The 12,548-nt window shown below is 32.1% G+C and overlaps 1 protein-coding gene across 1 annotated transcript; it reads left to right on the forward strand.

Moving 5' to 3' along the window:
- Nucleotides 1-10,630: 10,630 nt before the first annotated feature.
- Nucleotides 10,631-12,183, forward strand: LOC132040666 (RING-H2 finger protein ATL3-like). The gene has a single exon (XM_059431323.1). It carries the CDS (start codon nt 11,039-11,041, stop codon nt 11,819-11,821), a length of 783 nt encoding a protein of 260 aa, XP_059287306.1. The 5' UTR covers nt 10,631-11,038; the 3' UTR covers nt 11,822-12,183.
- Nucleotides 12,184-12,548: the final 365 nt, after the last annotated feature.

Consider the following 12,548-nt stretch of genomic DNA (forward strand, 5'->3'; position numbering starts at 1 on the left):
GTACTTTGACCAAAATCGAGGGAGAAATTAGGACGATTCGATGATTTATGTAATCAAAACAAAAAGCTACGGTGAATTGAAGAAAACGGAATAACTTGTATATAGAAATTTCTATGTCATTCCTTTTCCTTTTATCTCCTTCCGAGATTCTCCTCTTGATCAATATTTTCTCCTCAAGCTTTTCACATAATATCTCAAAATTTAGGTTTTATAACTCTTTTTTTTAGGATTTTGAATTATTTTTTGCCGAATCCCTTTTAGTATCCGTACCAGGATCCGTACCCTCGTATCTTAAAAGTTAGATCGTGACGAATCCGACCTCTAGATCTGTACCCATATCCGACACCCGCACCCGAGTCCGAGTAACATAGCCCAAATATATAGGAAAAGCAACACGGGCAATTTGCACGATTGCACTTATCTGGGGGCGGTCTCTAACTTTTGTCTCTCAAATTACCGGTCTTAAATTTTTGTCTTTCGCCTAAGAGGTTCTGGATTTGAACCCCTGTTCAGTTAAAATGTAAATTGCAAGGCAAATTTTTGTAACAAAATTAGGCCTATTCGGGCAGCCTAACTTTTGTAGAATTCCGGCAGAGTAAAAAAAAAAGTTTGTCTTGCAAAATTTCGCAAGGCAAACTTTTGGGAAGCCTTGCCTTGTGATTTTTTTTTCTTTACTGAGCAGGGGTTCAAGCCCAAAATCTCAAGTTATTTTCGGTCACTTTTTTAAGCGAAGGACAAAAATTAAAGAGAAAACATCATTAATTGCCCGCCTAACCCAAACTAATTACCCGTCCATGCCCCCTCCCAAACTATTTCGCTTCTGCCCAACCCAGCCCAAACTAATTACCCGACGTGCCCCCCTCACCCAAACCCCTTCCTCCATGATATAATCGCAGTATATTTATATATCATGATGGTATCATGGAGGACTAAGAGAAGGGCTGAAGTAGTCCTCCATGATACCATCTTAATATATTTATATAGCACGATGATACCATGGTCCCGAGGAGTGTTTTGTTGAAGGACTGAAGCAGTCCTCCATAATACCATCACAGTATATGTATATAAGACGATGGTATCATGGAGGTTTTTTTTCGAGAAAAGTGTGTCATTTTTAGTAAATGAACATGATCATTCACAATACCGTCTCAGTATATTTATATACCATGATGGTATCATAGAGGACTAAGAGAAGGACTGAAGCACCTTCCATGATACCATCTCAATATATTTATATACCATGATGGTATCACGGAGGACTGAGAGAAGGATTGAAACATCTTTCATGATACCATCTCAGTATATTTATATACTATATTGGTATCATAACTGGGGGCATCTTAGGTAAATACTTTTAATTTTTGTCTGGGGGTACGAAAGTAATGGGGTATGGGCGGATAATTATTTTGGTTTGAGGGGGCATGCGTGATCTTTCCCTAAAATTAAAGACCACCAATTTGAGGGGCAAAAATTGAAGACCAGCGGCTTTGAAGGGCAATCTATGCAACAAAAAAAAAAAATGGAACAACACAAAATATCCATAAAAAGGCAAAAAATTAGGGAAAATTACATTTTATGTTTGTTGGAAGAAAATATTTATGCCACGCAGCCCATATTTTGAGTTTGTTATCCAGTTTATCCCATATTTGTATATAAACACTTTTTATACACTATTATACATTTCTATACAAAGTTGATACATTATGTATAATGCTTTCCCTCGGGTATAATGTTGTATAATATTATATAAATTGAAAATATGGCTACGTGGCGTAATATTTTATGTTGGGCTGTATATTTTTGAAAGTTTCCCAATTATTTATCCCCCCATATCCCCTCATAAATAGTCTCGCTTCTACTTTGAAAATAGTTACCCGAGTTTCCCCTCGATCAAAACTCTTATTCCATGATACTATCTAAATATATTTATAAACCATGATGTTATCATGATGACGTAGAGAGTATCTAATTGAAGGACTGAAGCAGTCATTTATGATACCATCTCAGTAAATGATATACATCGTGATAGTATCATAGTTTTGTAGGTATCCGGGTAAAATGTTTTGGGGCATGAAAGTAAAGGAACATTTTCGGGTAATTGTTTTGCCTGCAGTGGGCATTTGTGTTCTTTTTCCTATATATATACACTACTTTCCGTTTCAATTTTGTGGCATACTTTTCTTTTCTATACCAAAAAAAATATCACATTTCTAAAACTTAACTTTAAAATTCACAGAAATGGATGTGTGACCTGATTGTCTACTCAGAGCAATGCTTGTACTAGACCAAGGAACGAGTATGTCCAATGCAATTGCTAGGGGGCCGGTTTAGTTTAACTCACTCAATTGGGCCTAAAAGGCCCGACTTGAACTTTACCCAAATAAACAAGTAGCCACAATTTTTTTTTTTTTTTTTTTTGACAACTTACAATGTATTTACAAAGTATAACTATTTTTCTGCTACCATCTTCTGTAGGTGAAGTGCAAGGAGAGTCGATTTTGAGGTCTTCATTTAAGTCATAGTCGCAATTTAATACATTTGCAAGTAGCCTCTTCAAAATCAACTTTAAGATTCAAGATTGAAGTTGAAAAAATTGTGTCCGAAGTTTAGCAGCAAATATTTTAACATTTGATATTTTGGTCTGAAATTTAGCAAGGAGATTATTGTAGTTTGGACTTAATGCCAAGTTCAAACTGTATACCATAGTATTAGAAAAGGAAAAAAATGAATTTTGCTTACTTCTTTCCAACATAATTGTCATTTCCTTGATTTGTTCATCAAAGAATGAAGCTGTGGTGCCAAACGGTACATATTGCGCTGAGTTTGGTTCTAGTTGTCCAGCTAAAGTAAACATTATTTCTTTTTATTACCGATTTGTTCTTTGGACAAATCGAGAAAGGGACCTTCTATGACTCTACATATGTTGATATCTTCTCAAAGTGAATGCAATAATTTTGTGTCTTACATCCAAATTAAAGAAAATGAATTTATTTATCTTCGTGATTTGAGAACTACTCAATTGCTTGGAAAATAATAACTCTTCTCAAACTAACATTACAAAAATATTGACATCAACTGAGGTGTTGTATGTTCCTAATATCTTAACCAATTTGATTTATGTGGGATCAATAGAAAAAGTTGGAGTGAAGCTTAAGTTGAGTCGGATAAGGTTGTATTAACAAAAATCTTCAAGCAATGAGCTTGATGAGTTGACCATTTCCTCTACCCCTCTTCTTTCCCAATAACATTATTATGGGCAATGCTAAAAATCACAAAATTTTCAAATTGTTAATAGCAGTTTTGTAACAGGTTCCACGTGTACTTAGGGAGACAATAAGTATTTTTAGAAACTCAAGAGAGATAGGAGGAGTAGCTATCTTATTGCTTTAATGTTAAATATTTGATAAAGGAGCAAAAAGGAAAGCAAAAACAACAGTTCTCCTCTTCCTAACAACAACAACAACATCCTTTTAAGAAATAAAGTTTTGTTCAAAAATAAATGATTCTCCTTTTCCTAACAACAAAAACATAATCCAAATAACAAATTTATCGGGCTTTTTTATTTTTTGGTTCCGCCATTGCTAAGATATTTTTTTCCCTTCTCCTTTTTTACAGCACCACTGAATCGAACAATACCTTCAGGATAAGCTAATCTAAAAGTCAAATCTCTTCTAACTTTAGCGTACCCGTTATCACCCTATTCATCAATCCATTGATTCTTAATCAGAAAATTCCATTTTATTCCTAATTCTTCCCCTGTGATGTTTATCATTTGCATCCTCATTTCCAACAGGTCCCATATAAACTTCCTACAATAATATTAAAAAAAAAAAAAAAAAAACAGTTTTAGCTAAATATTAAGACATAAAACAAGACAAATTGTGGAGGTGTTAACTTATCTTTACAATAATAAAAATTAGATTCATTTTCTTTCAACAACCAAATATAAGAATATGAATTATAAATACCTCTCCTTTAAAATGCACGAAACTGTCATAGACTCTAATTGCACCAACCATAGGTTGGCGCTCCAACTCGAAAGCCATATCTTTTTTTCATGCTTATCTATGTTTTTAAGTTTTTCCCTCAACAGATCTCAACAAGGGTAGCTCAATAAAGCTAGTAATCTAAGCCAATTCTTAATAAGAGGTCTATATATATTTTTTCTTTTTCAATACTTGTTCTTTGTAGGGTCCTTAAAAGCATAAACACTTTAACTCTACATAGTAATATTATTGCTATTATTTAGGCTTAAGTGACTAAAACGCCCCTGAACTTGACACGTTTTGCAACTTTAGTCCCCAAACTATTGATGGACTTCAAGACACTCCTAAACTCGGCTAAATGGGTTTTATTACACCCCTGAGCTCATGACCCGAAGTGAGTGTAGTCACTCACCGGTCCAGCTGTAAAATAAGGCTTATGTGGCCCTCCATGTGTAAAATATTAATGCCACATGGCATTTTCATCCTATGTGTCCTCCACATAGATAAATTGTTTTGAAAAAAAAATGTAATTTTTTTTTTATAAAATATCTGGAACAATGAAATATTTATTTTAAATCTAAAAAATTTGATTTAAAAAAAAATGAAAGCCTACAGTTTTAATTAAAATATTTGTAAAAAATGATTTTTTTTTTTTAAAAAAAATGAAAACTTGATATTTTTTTCATTTTTTTAAAAGTGTCCTAAAAAATCCAGATTTTCATGATTCTTTTAAGACACTGCTTTAAAAAAGAACTGGAAAAACTGATTTTTTTTTTTTAAATGTGGAAAACCCATTTTTTTAAAAAAAATAATCCCAGAAAATTAGATAAGTTTTTAAATCTAGGAAAATTTTATCAATTTTCCACTTTATTCTTAAAAAAATCAATATCCCAGATTTTAAAAAAGTCCAAGTTTTTAATCAAAAATTCAATTTTTCATATTCTTTTTTAGAAAAATAGGTTTATTGAATTTTCCAGATTTTTAAAAAGTCCAGGTTTTTTAATTAAAAAAAATCAATTTTCCAGATTTTTTGTAAAAAAATAATGAATTTCTCAGTTTTCAAGATTTAAAAAGTTCCAGATTTTTTAATAAAAAATCTAGTCCAGAATTATTTTAAAAAAATGGGTTTTCCACATTTAAAAAAAAATAGTTTTTTCTGATTTTAAAAAAATATACTCACTTCTTAATGAATTTTCCAAAATTGATTTTTCTTTTTTTTAAAAAAAAAAAAAAAAGCTGACGTGGCACCTCTCACGCGCCTGTTGGCGTGTGACTACACTTGTTGTGCCATGTGGCAGCTCAAGGATGAATTAAAACCCATTTTGCCAAGTTTAGGGGTGTCTTGAAGTGCAGCAATAGTTTGGAGACTAAAGTTGCAATTCGTGCCTAGTTTGGGGGCGTTTTAGTCACCTAAGCCTATTATTTATGTTAGTAAGAATTGATTCAAGTTATTAAGATGCTTGTCATATGTTTGCAATAAAATCCCTCGATATTATTGTATAAAATTTTATTTTCCAATATGAAGATGTGAGTAGTATAATTCAAAACTCTAAAATATTTCTACTATAAAAAGTAGTTGGTTTTTTTTTAAATATGTTTTACTTTTTACTTTTTTTACAACTTCAATATTGTCTAAGCAAAAATAGAATCATAAAATTCAATATTAATTAAAAAATTTGGGACCTCAAATTTTTAGGGCGTAACGCAAAGGCTTTACTAGTCTCCACTTGAGCCATCATGGACGATGGCTAGAGGCGCAGTGCCAGAACACGTGGGCTCTATTGATATGGTTATTATGTGCACTGTTGAGAGGCAACGACAATGGTGGCTGTGGGTGCGATTGAAGGTGTTTTTGGTGTATCAACAAATAGGAATCTGTTGGAAAATACATACCAAGAGCACAAAATTATGTGAAGAAGAACACAAAAATGACGGCTTGACAATATGAACAATGAACACAGAATGGAAGGCTTAAACACGCCCAAAACATTTTCCTAAAAATGAGTTAGACCAAATGACATAAAATATTCTCCTTCTTTCTGTTGTGTTTTCTATCAAAATGATTTTATGTTAATTTTTGCTACTAATCTTATAATAGAAGAGATTGTTGAATTATGGGGATACACATATCCTTAAAAACAGTGTCATCCACGACACACCTAAAGTTAAAAGAGAACCTTCAAGTATTTTTCGTGACTTTTTCAAGGGGTAAAAACTCTTGAATTGTGAACAAGACAATAGTTGTCCATCTCAAAAAAAAAGTGTAAATAATTTAACAAGATTGTAGAATGATATCTGTAGTAATGTCCAACCAAACAAAACTTGTGAGCAATTAAAAAACTCAATTTTTTCACTATTCTAGCCTCCAGGTGTATAGCGTCAAAACTATTTTTGCAGAACTTTCTTAAACGAGACGAAAGAGAGTTTTGGAGCAACGCTAAAGCAGTCTTCAAATGATTTATAGGTTATGGGTTCGAACCGTAAAAGCAACCACTAATACTTGCATTAGGGTAGCCTGTCTATATCACAATCTTTGGATGCGGTCCCTTCTCCAGACTCCGCTAAAGCGAGATAATTTGCATTGTCTGCCTTTTTTCCTTAAATGAAACTAAATATAAACAGTAGCCTCAAATCATCCTATTTATGCAAATATCTCATATTTTCTTTTTAGCAACAGGAGCCAAAAAAAAAAAATATCTAGACCGTTTAGTGGAAGTAACTATAATTGAATCTTCCTTGATTGAGTGGACTGAGATAACCTCCCTCAACTCCACCCCAACCAAAAATAGTAAATCCTACTACCATGACTAGTTTTGGTCACTCGTACGTGAATGGGGGTGGTTCGATATTCGATTGGAGATATCTAAAGTTGATTTCGCTAATTCGGTAATAGGTAATTAAAATTAGATATCAAATATCAAATTTTGAAAATTCGATGTGGTATGGTAAATCAAAATTTTCAATACAGTAAATTTCAGTACGGTAACTCAATAATTGAAGGAAAAGATATCTTAACAAGATATGTTCATAATTTATCTAACATTTGACATTTTAAATTCTAGAGAAATCACATATAGAAGTTAGATCTCCACTCTCAAGTCTTAACATTATAACTTTGACATTACACGTCTATCAAAACATTCAAATTACTCGTTAATGTTATCTATATATATGGTTAGGGGTGGACGTTGTATTCGATTTGATATTTTTAAAGTTTGATTTCGCTAATTCGTGAAAGTAAATATCAAATACCAAACTTTCAAAATTTAATCCCATTAGATAAATCAAATAAATTTTGATTCGTCGGTTTTCGGTTATTTAAGTCCACCCCTGCAAGTAGTGGATGATGCTGAGTAATTTCCCAACGGCAGTTGACATTTGACATGACAATTGACAGAGGACTTTACAAAACCAATTTTACCTTAATTGCCTAACTTGAATGTCGATTGTCGACACAAATAAATCAGACCCCACAGTCGTCATAGCCAATCAAATTGTCACAATTCATCACTATGTAAAGGACACGTGTCAAAGAGCCGTCGAGCTTGACATGACATCACCACATCCTCAACCTCAACACCTCTTTTCTTAAAGCGCACGATTTTATAAAAATCATCTACCGACCTAGGAAAAGAATAACTCCCTCCAATCCATAATAAATGTCATTTGGCCTGTTCTGGTTCAAATAAGTATTTTTTACATTAAAAAAAATTTAATTATTTTTTCTCAAATTTATCTCTATTTAAATAAGTAAATTGAGTATAAAATAGGTATCATTTAAATAAGGTAAATTTGTCAATTTTTTTCTTCTTCTAGGAGTAGTATCTTCTTCCTTAAAAGAGTGGGTGCTAAGGATGCCCCCAGAAGGACACTTAGTATAAACCGGCTGAGTACTATGCAGTTTTTTTTTTCTTCTTTTCTTTAGGGATAATTCAATTTTAATCTTTCAATTACTAGATAAATTTTAATTTTGATCCTTTAAATATTTAGCTGAGTACTTTAACTTCAAGTAATTAAATTATGTATTTTTAATCTCTTTATAAAGAAAGTATGTGATATTGACAATTTAAATTAATTTCTAAAATAATATTATCTTCAAATAAGAAGTAACAATATAAACTTAACATATCACATAATTAGTTGTTTTATCACTTAATAATTTGCTAAATTTAAAAGGTTTCACGTACGAGCTGAAAATGAAAAGTGCATATACTAATTAATTAAATTTAATTATGCTTAACCTAATAAATTACAAGAACTAATTTAATAATAATTTATCAAAACTTAAAGAACTATAAGCACAAATTTCCTTTTTCGTTATTACTTATGTAGTACAATGTTTAACTTCAATCTTCAATCTTCAACCTTCCCTTCCCATGTTTCATAAGTAGAATCGATGTCAAAGGAAAAATTTATATTTTGACGTTAATTAAAACTATTCACTTTCAATAAATTTAAAATGCTCCGAAATATATTACTCCTACTACTAATTATAAAAGGCTAGAAACACACAGATATTCCTCGACATATCTGCTTGCAATCAAGGGATAAATTTTTTGATATTATATGGGATCCACTTAAACTTTTTTATTGAGTCTTGCTGCTTTTTCAAAACTACTTCCCTGAGTGGGCTTCACTGGACCTTGTATTACAAATCTACAATTAGTGATAGTGAACTGACAGTTTTTGGATATTTTCTAATGCTAAGATTTGTACCATCGAAATATCCGAATGACAAAGGAAATTTCCAGTAGCAATTATGGAGTCACTTTTTGCTTTATCGATATAGAAAAGACTAAAAGTACATCATGTGAAGGCCAACAGCATCCCCCTCTTTGTTCTAGGTCATTAACTGAAATCTTCGAAAGATAAACAAGGTCAATTACAAAACAAAACAAAACAAAACAAAAAATTGGTTTTGTTTTATTTATTTAAGTTTATACATATAATAATTGACTTTAATAGTATGATTAGAAAAGATTAAGCAAATAAATAAGATTACAATTACACACAATTTTAAAAGGTTAAATATGAAAGTTAATCATATAAATAATGGTTCATAATATAAATTAAGGTGTGATGGAGTGTCTCATAAAATATGTTGACTAAATTGCCAATATTAATAAGATTAAATGCCATAAAACGTAGTGTTGGTTGTTAAAATAAATATAATCACATAATATGGAGTGTGATATTTTTAGTTTTCTGTTGATGAAAACGACTTCTCAAATCTTCATTTTCCATCTTAATTGATTAAAATTGGTTTTATTAAAATTATTGTCATTAATTGAACAAAAGACATAAATTAGCAAACAAAAAAACCATATGAAAGTACTAAGCTTTATGTTGGACTTGACACCTGGCACGGGCTCCGACCTTCAGTTTAAGAGAATACTTGAGATTTATATAAAAAATTACCTGAGCAAATATGTAGACTGTATTTACAAAATATAGTTATAGCTTTAAAAAATTACGAAACATAGCTATTGTATTTACGAAACATGGGTATTAATCAGCGCTGATAACTATCCGTTGTTATAACTTTATTGCCCGATTTCAACTGATACATTATGCGCTAATACAGTTCATATCTGCCTGTACAACAAAGAATGATACAGCTCTTTCGCCTGAACCAGATATAGCTATATATAGTATAAATTTTCTCTTATGTTTCTCCCATACATAAGGTCGGTACCATTTTTGGCATTTTCTCTCTTTTTTCTTTTTCTTTTTCTTTTGTAACATCAAACATCAAATTTGGCATGGATAAGTGAAAGTCAAGACTCAAGACCACTTCTCACCCATGACCTCAACTAAGAGTGGGCATGGTACGGTATTTAAAACTTTGATTTGGTAACTTTGATTTTCGGTTTCTAAAATATATATCATTACCATACCAAAATAATTCGGTATGGTTCGGTATTTCTAAGTTCGGTTTCGGTATTTTTCGGTACGGTAATTCGATAACCATAGTTTGTTTGACTTCAACTTACATATATACTCATCTAATAAAGGATTATGACTTCGACTTTTCAAGGAATGTCTCAATTATATTAAAGTAACACCTTACACATGTATACATATTCAAAAGAAAGTACAAGCAATTTTCTTTGTTATTCAATTACACAAAAATGATATTTGAATCACGATAGAGTTATCGAAGTTACAAAGTCTAAACAACATTAACCAAAATTAAGCATAATCCTCAGTCCTGTACAATTTTACACCAAAAATTCATTTAGTGACATCCAAAATCTAACTTGAATGAGATGTATATTTTTGTACAAAAACTAGTACTATTAAATATAATATATATGGATTGTATATGTAGTATAAACTTCGGTACGGTATATCGGTATTCTTTTTATAAATATCGAATACCGTACCGAATACCAAATAATATTAAAATGCATACCAAATACCATAATATAGAAATCGCGGTATTAAAAATTTTAATTTTGATATGATATTCGGTATATACCGTACCATGCCCACACCTCAACCTTGCCCTTACCAACAGTATGTTTCACATGTAGAAAAAGCCAAGTCAAACAATAATAACCCTCTAGAATATGTGAAGTCTGGTGACAATTTCTTGTTTGAATTCTCCTTAATTCTCTGAGCCATCCATTTAGACTTCCTCCTTCTTCTATATAGACTTTTCTCTCATTCTCCTACTTACACCCAACTCATAAATACTACTCTTATATATACGATCTTAACTTAATTTCTCATCCTATTAAGCCAACCAAAGTCCATCCCAACATTTTTTTTTCTCTCTCCCCCAAATACCAACTTCAAATCTTGTTTTTTTTTTTTTTTTTCTCCCTCAAACAATTAGCCAATATTTAGTGTTTTGATATTAGAGGTTAGAACCCACATAAACTCAAAGTCTTTCTTAAAATCTTTTTTGTCCTCCTTTTCATTTTGGTTAGTAAAAAAATTCACCTTTCCTACAATTTTGTTCTTGGTTTAGATTCTTTGAATTTCCCAACCATTTTGTTATTTTGTAAGTATCCAAAAGTGAAAAAATCAACTTTGTGTTCTTGAAAATGGAAGATGTTTCAAGCAATACTAGTGGTAAATTAGATGAGTCTGATTTATTAGCTCTTCTAGGAAAGATTATGGTGGGGTTAATCTTCTTAGTAGTGGTTTTCATATTGTTTTTCCACATTTACACTAAATGGTTCTTGAATCGCCAGCAACAGCAAGATACAGGCGATGACTCTAACGGCGACACTTGGCGAAAAGTGAATGGTCAGGGACTGGACCCCACCATTCTTGAAACAATTCCTGTCGTTGTATTTGATTCTAAAGAGTTTAAAGATGGAGCAATATTGGAATGTACTATTTGTCTGTGTGAGTTTACTGATGGTGATAAGATGAGATGTTTACCAAAATGTAATCATGGGTTTCATGTTGAATGTATTGACACGTGGCTTCAGTGTCATTCCACGTGTCCTCTTTGTCGTAACCCCATTTTGACAACTGGCGAATTGCCATTGGAGACAGTGGAATCAGAGGTTTCGGGTTCGGGTACCGCAGAGTTGCCTAATTTCCCAACCAATGTGTTATTTTGGGGAAATGAGACTCAAGTTAGTACCTTGTGTAATCCTTGTTTGGACTCGACAGTAGCTTCGACGAGTAATAATCGATCACATGGAATGTTGGTAGTCGATATTCCAGGGCGGGTTAGTGAAGAGGAAGAATCGAGATATGTAATGCCTGAAAGACTGAAGCGTTTGGTGAGGCTTTTGAGCGGGAATAGGAGGGTAATTAACCCTTATAGTTCGCGAAATATAGATATAGAACAAGGGAGTAGAAGCCCGAGTTAGCATAGACTCAGAGGCTGATCCAGGATTTGAAATTTTAATAGGTATAAAGGAACAAAATGTCATTACACCTATTTCTTTTTTTTTTTGAAGAAGTGAGCTTGGTTCAATTTATATATGTCTATAAAATGTAGTACATGATGTAATGTAAATGGTATACTATTTCTACATTCTTTAGGTGTCTGTAGGCAATGAATTATTGTACATGTATAAACATATTGTAGACGGCTTCTCTGTTTGAGAATAGAGGCAATCTATTTTCCCTTACAGAAGAGTGTTAGAAGTATTCTTTTTGTTAATGTGAGCAGTGAGATTTCTTGTATTTTCTGGATGGTACATTTAGATGAATTTACACTTCACTTGAAGTATCTTCGCGTGAATCCTGTTTCAGTCAAAAAATTCCAGATTTTCGTAGCAGTTGTTGCAAGCAATTATTTCATCTAATGGTTAGAATTGATATTCCCTTACAGTCAAACGAATGCCAGCAGGCTTATCGCTAGGTGACAGTACAACAAGATAGAATTTTACGTCCAAATGTTTGCTTGTGAGGGTAAAGAGCACAATTGCTACTTATTTGCTGAATTCAGGTTAGTTTAGACCTGTTTTCGTTAATGGCTGCTTATGCTTCTCTTTTACAAGACACACACACACACACACAGAGTTGAATGACTTGATCATAGTCAAGAATAATCCTTTCGGTTTAAACATTAGAGATCCTTCAATGATATAA

This window comes from Lycium ferocissimum, chromosome 12 (genome assembly GCF_029784015.1).
Source record: "Lycium ferocissimum isolate CSIRO_LF1 chromosome 12, AGI_CSIRO_Lferr_CH_V1, whole genome shotgun sequence".
NCBI classification, from domain to species: Eukaryota; Viridiplantae; Streptophyta; class Magnoliopsida; order Solanales; family Solanaceae; genus Lycium; species Lycium ferocissimum.

Coding starts and splice junctions, on each gene's coding strand:
- LOC132040666 (XM_059431323.1), top strand. CDS start 11,039: ATGGAAGATGTTTCAAGCAATACTAGTGGTAAATTAGATGAGTCTGAT.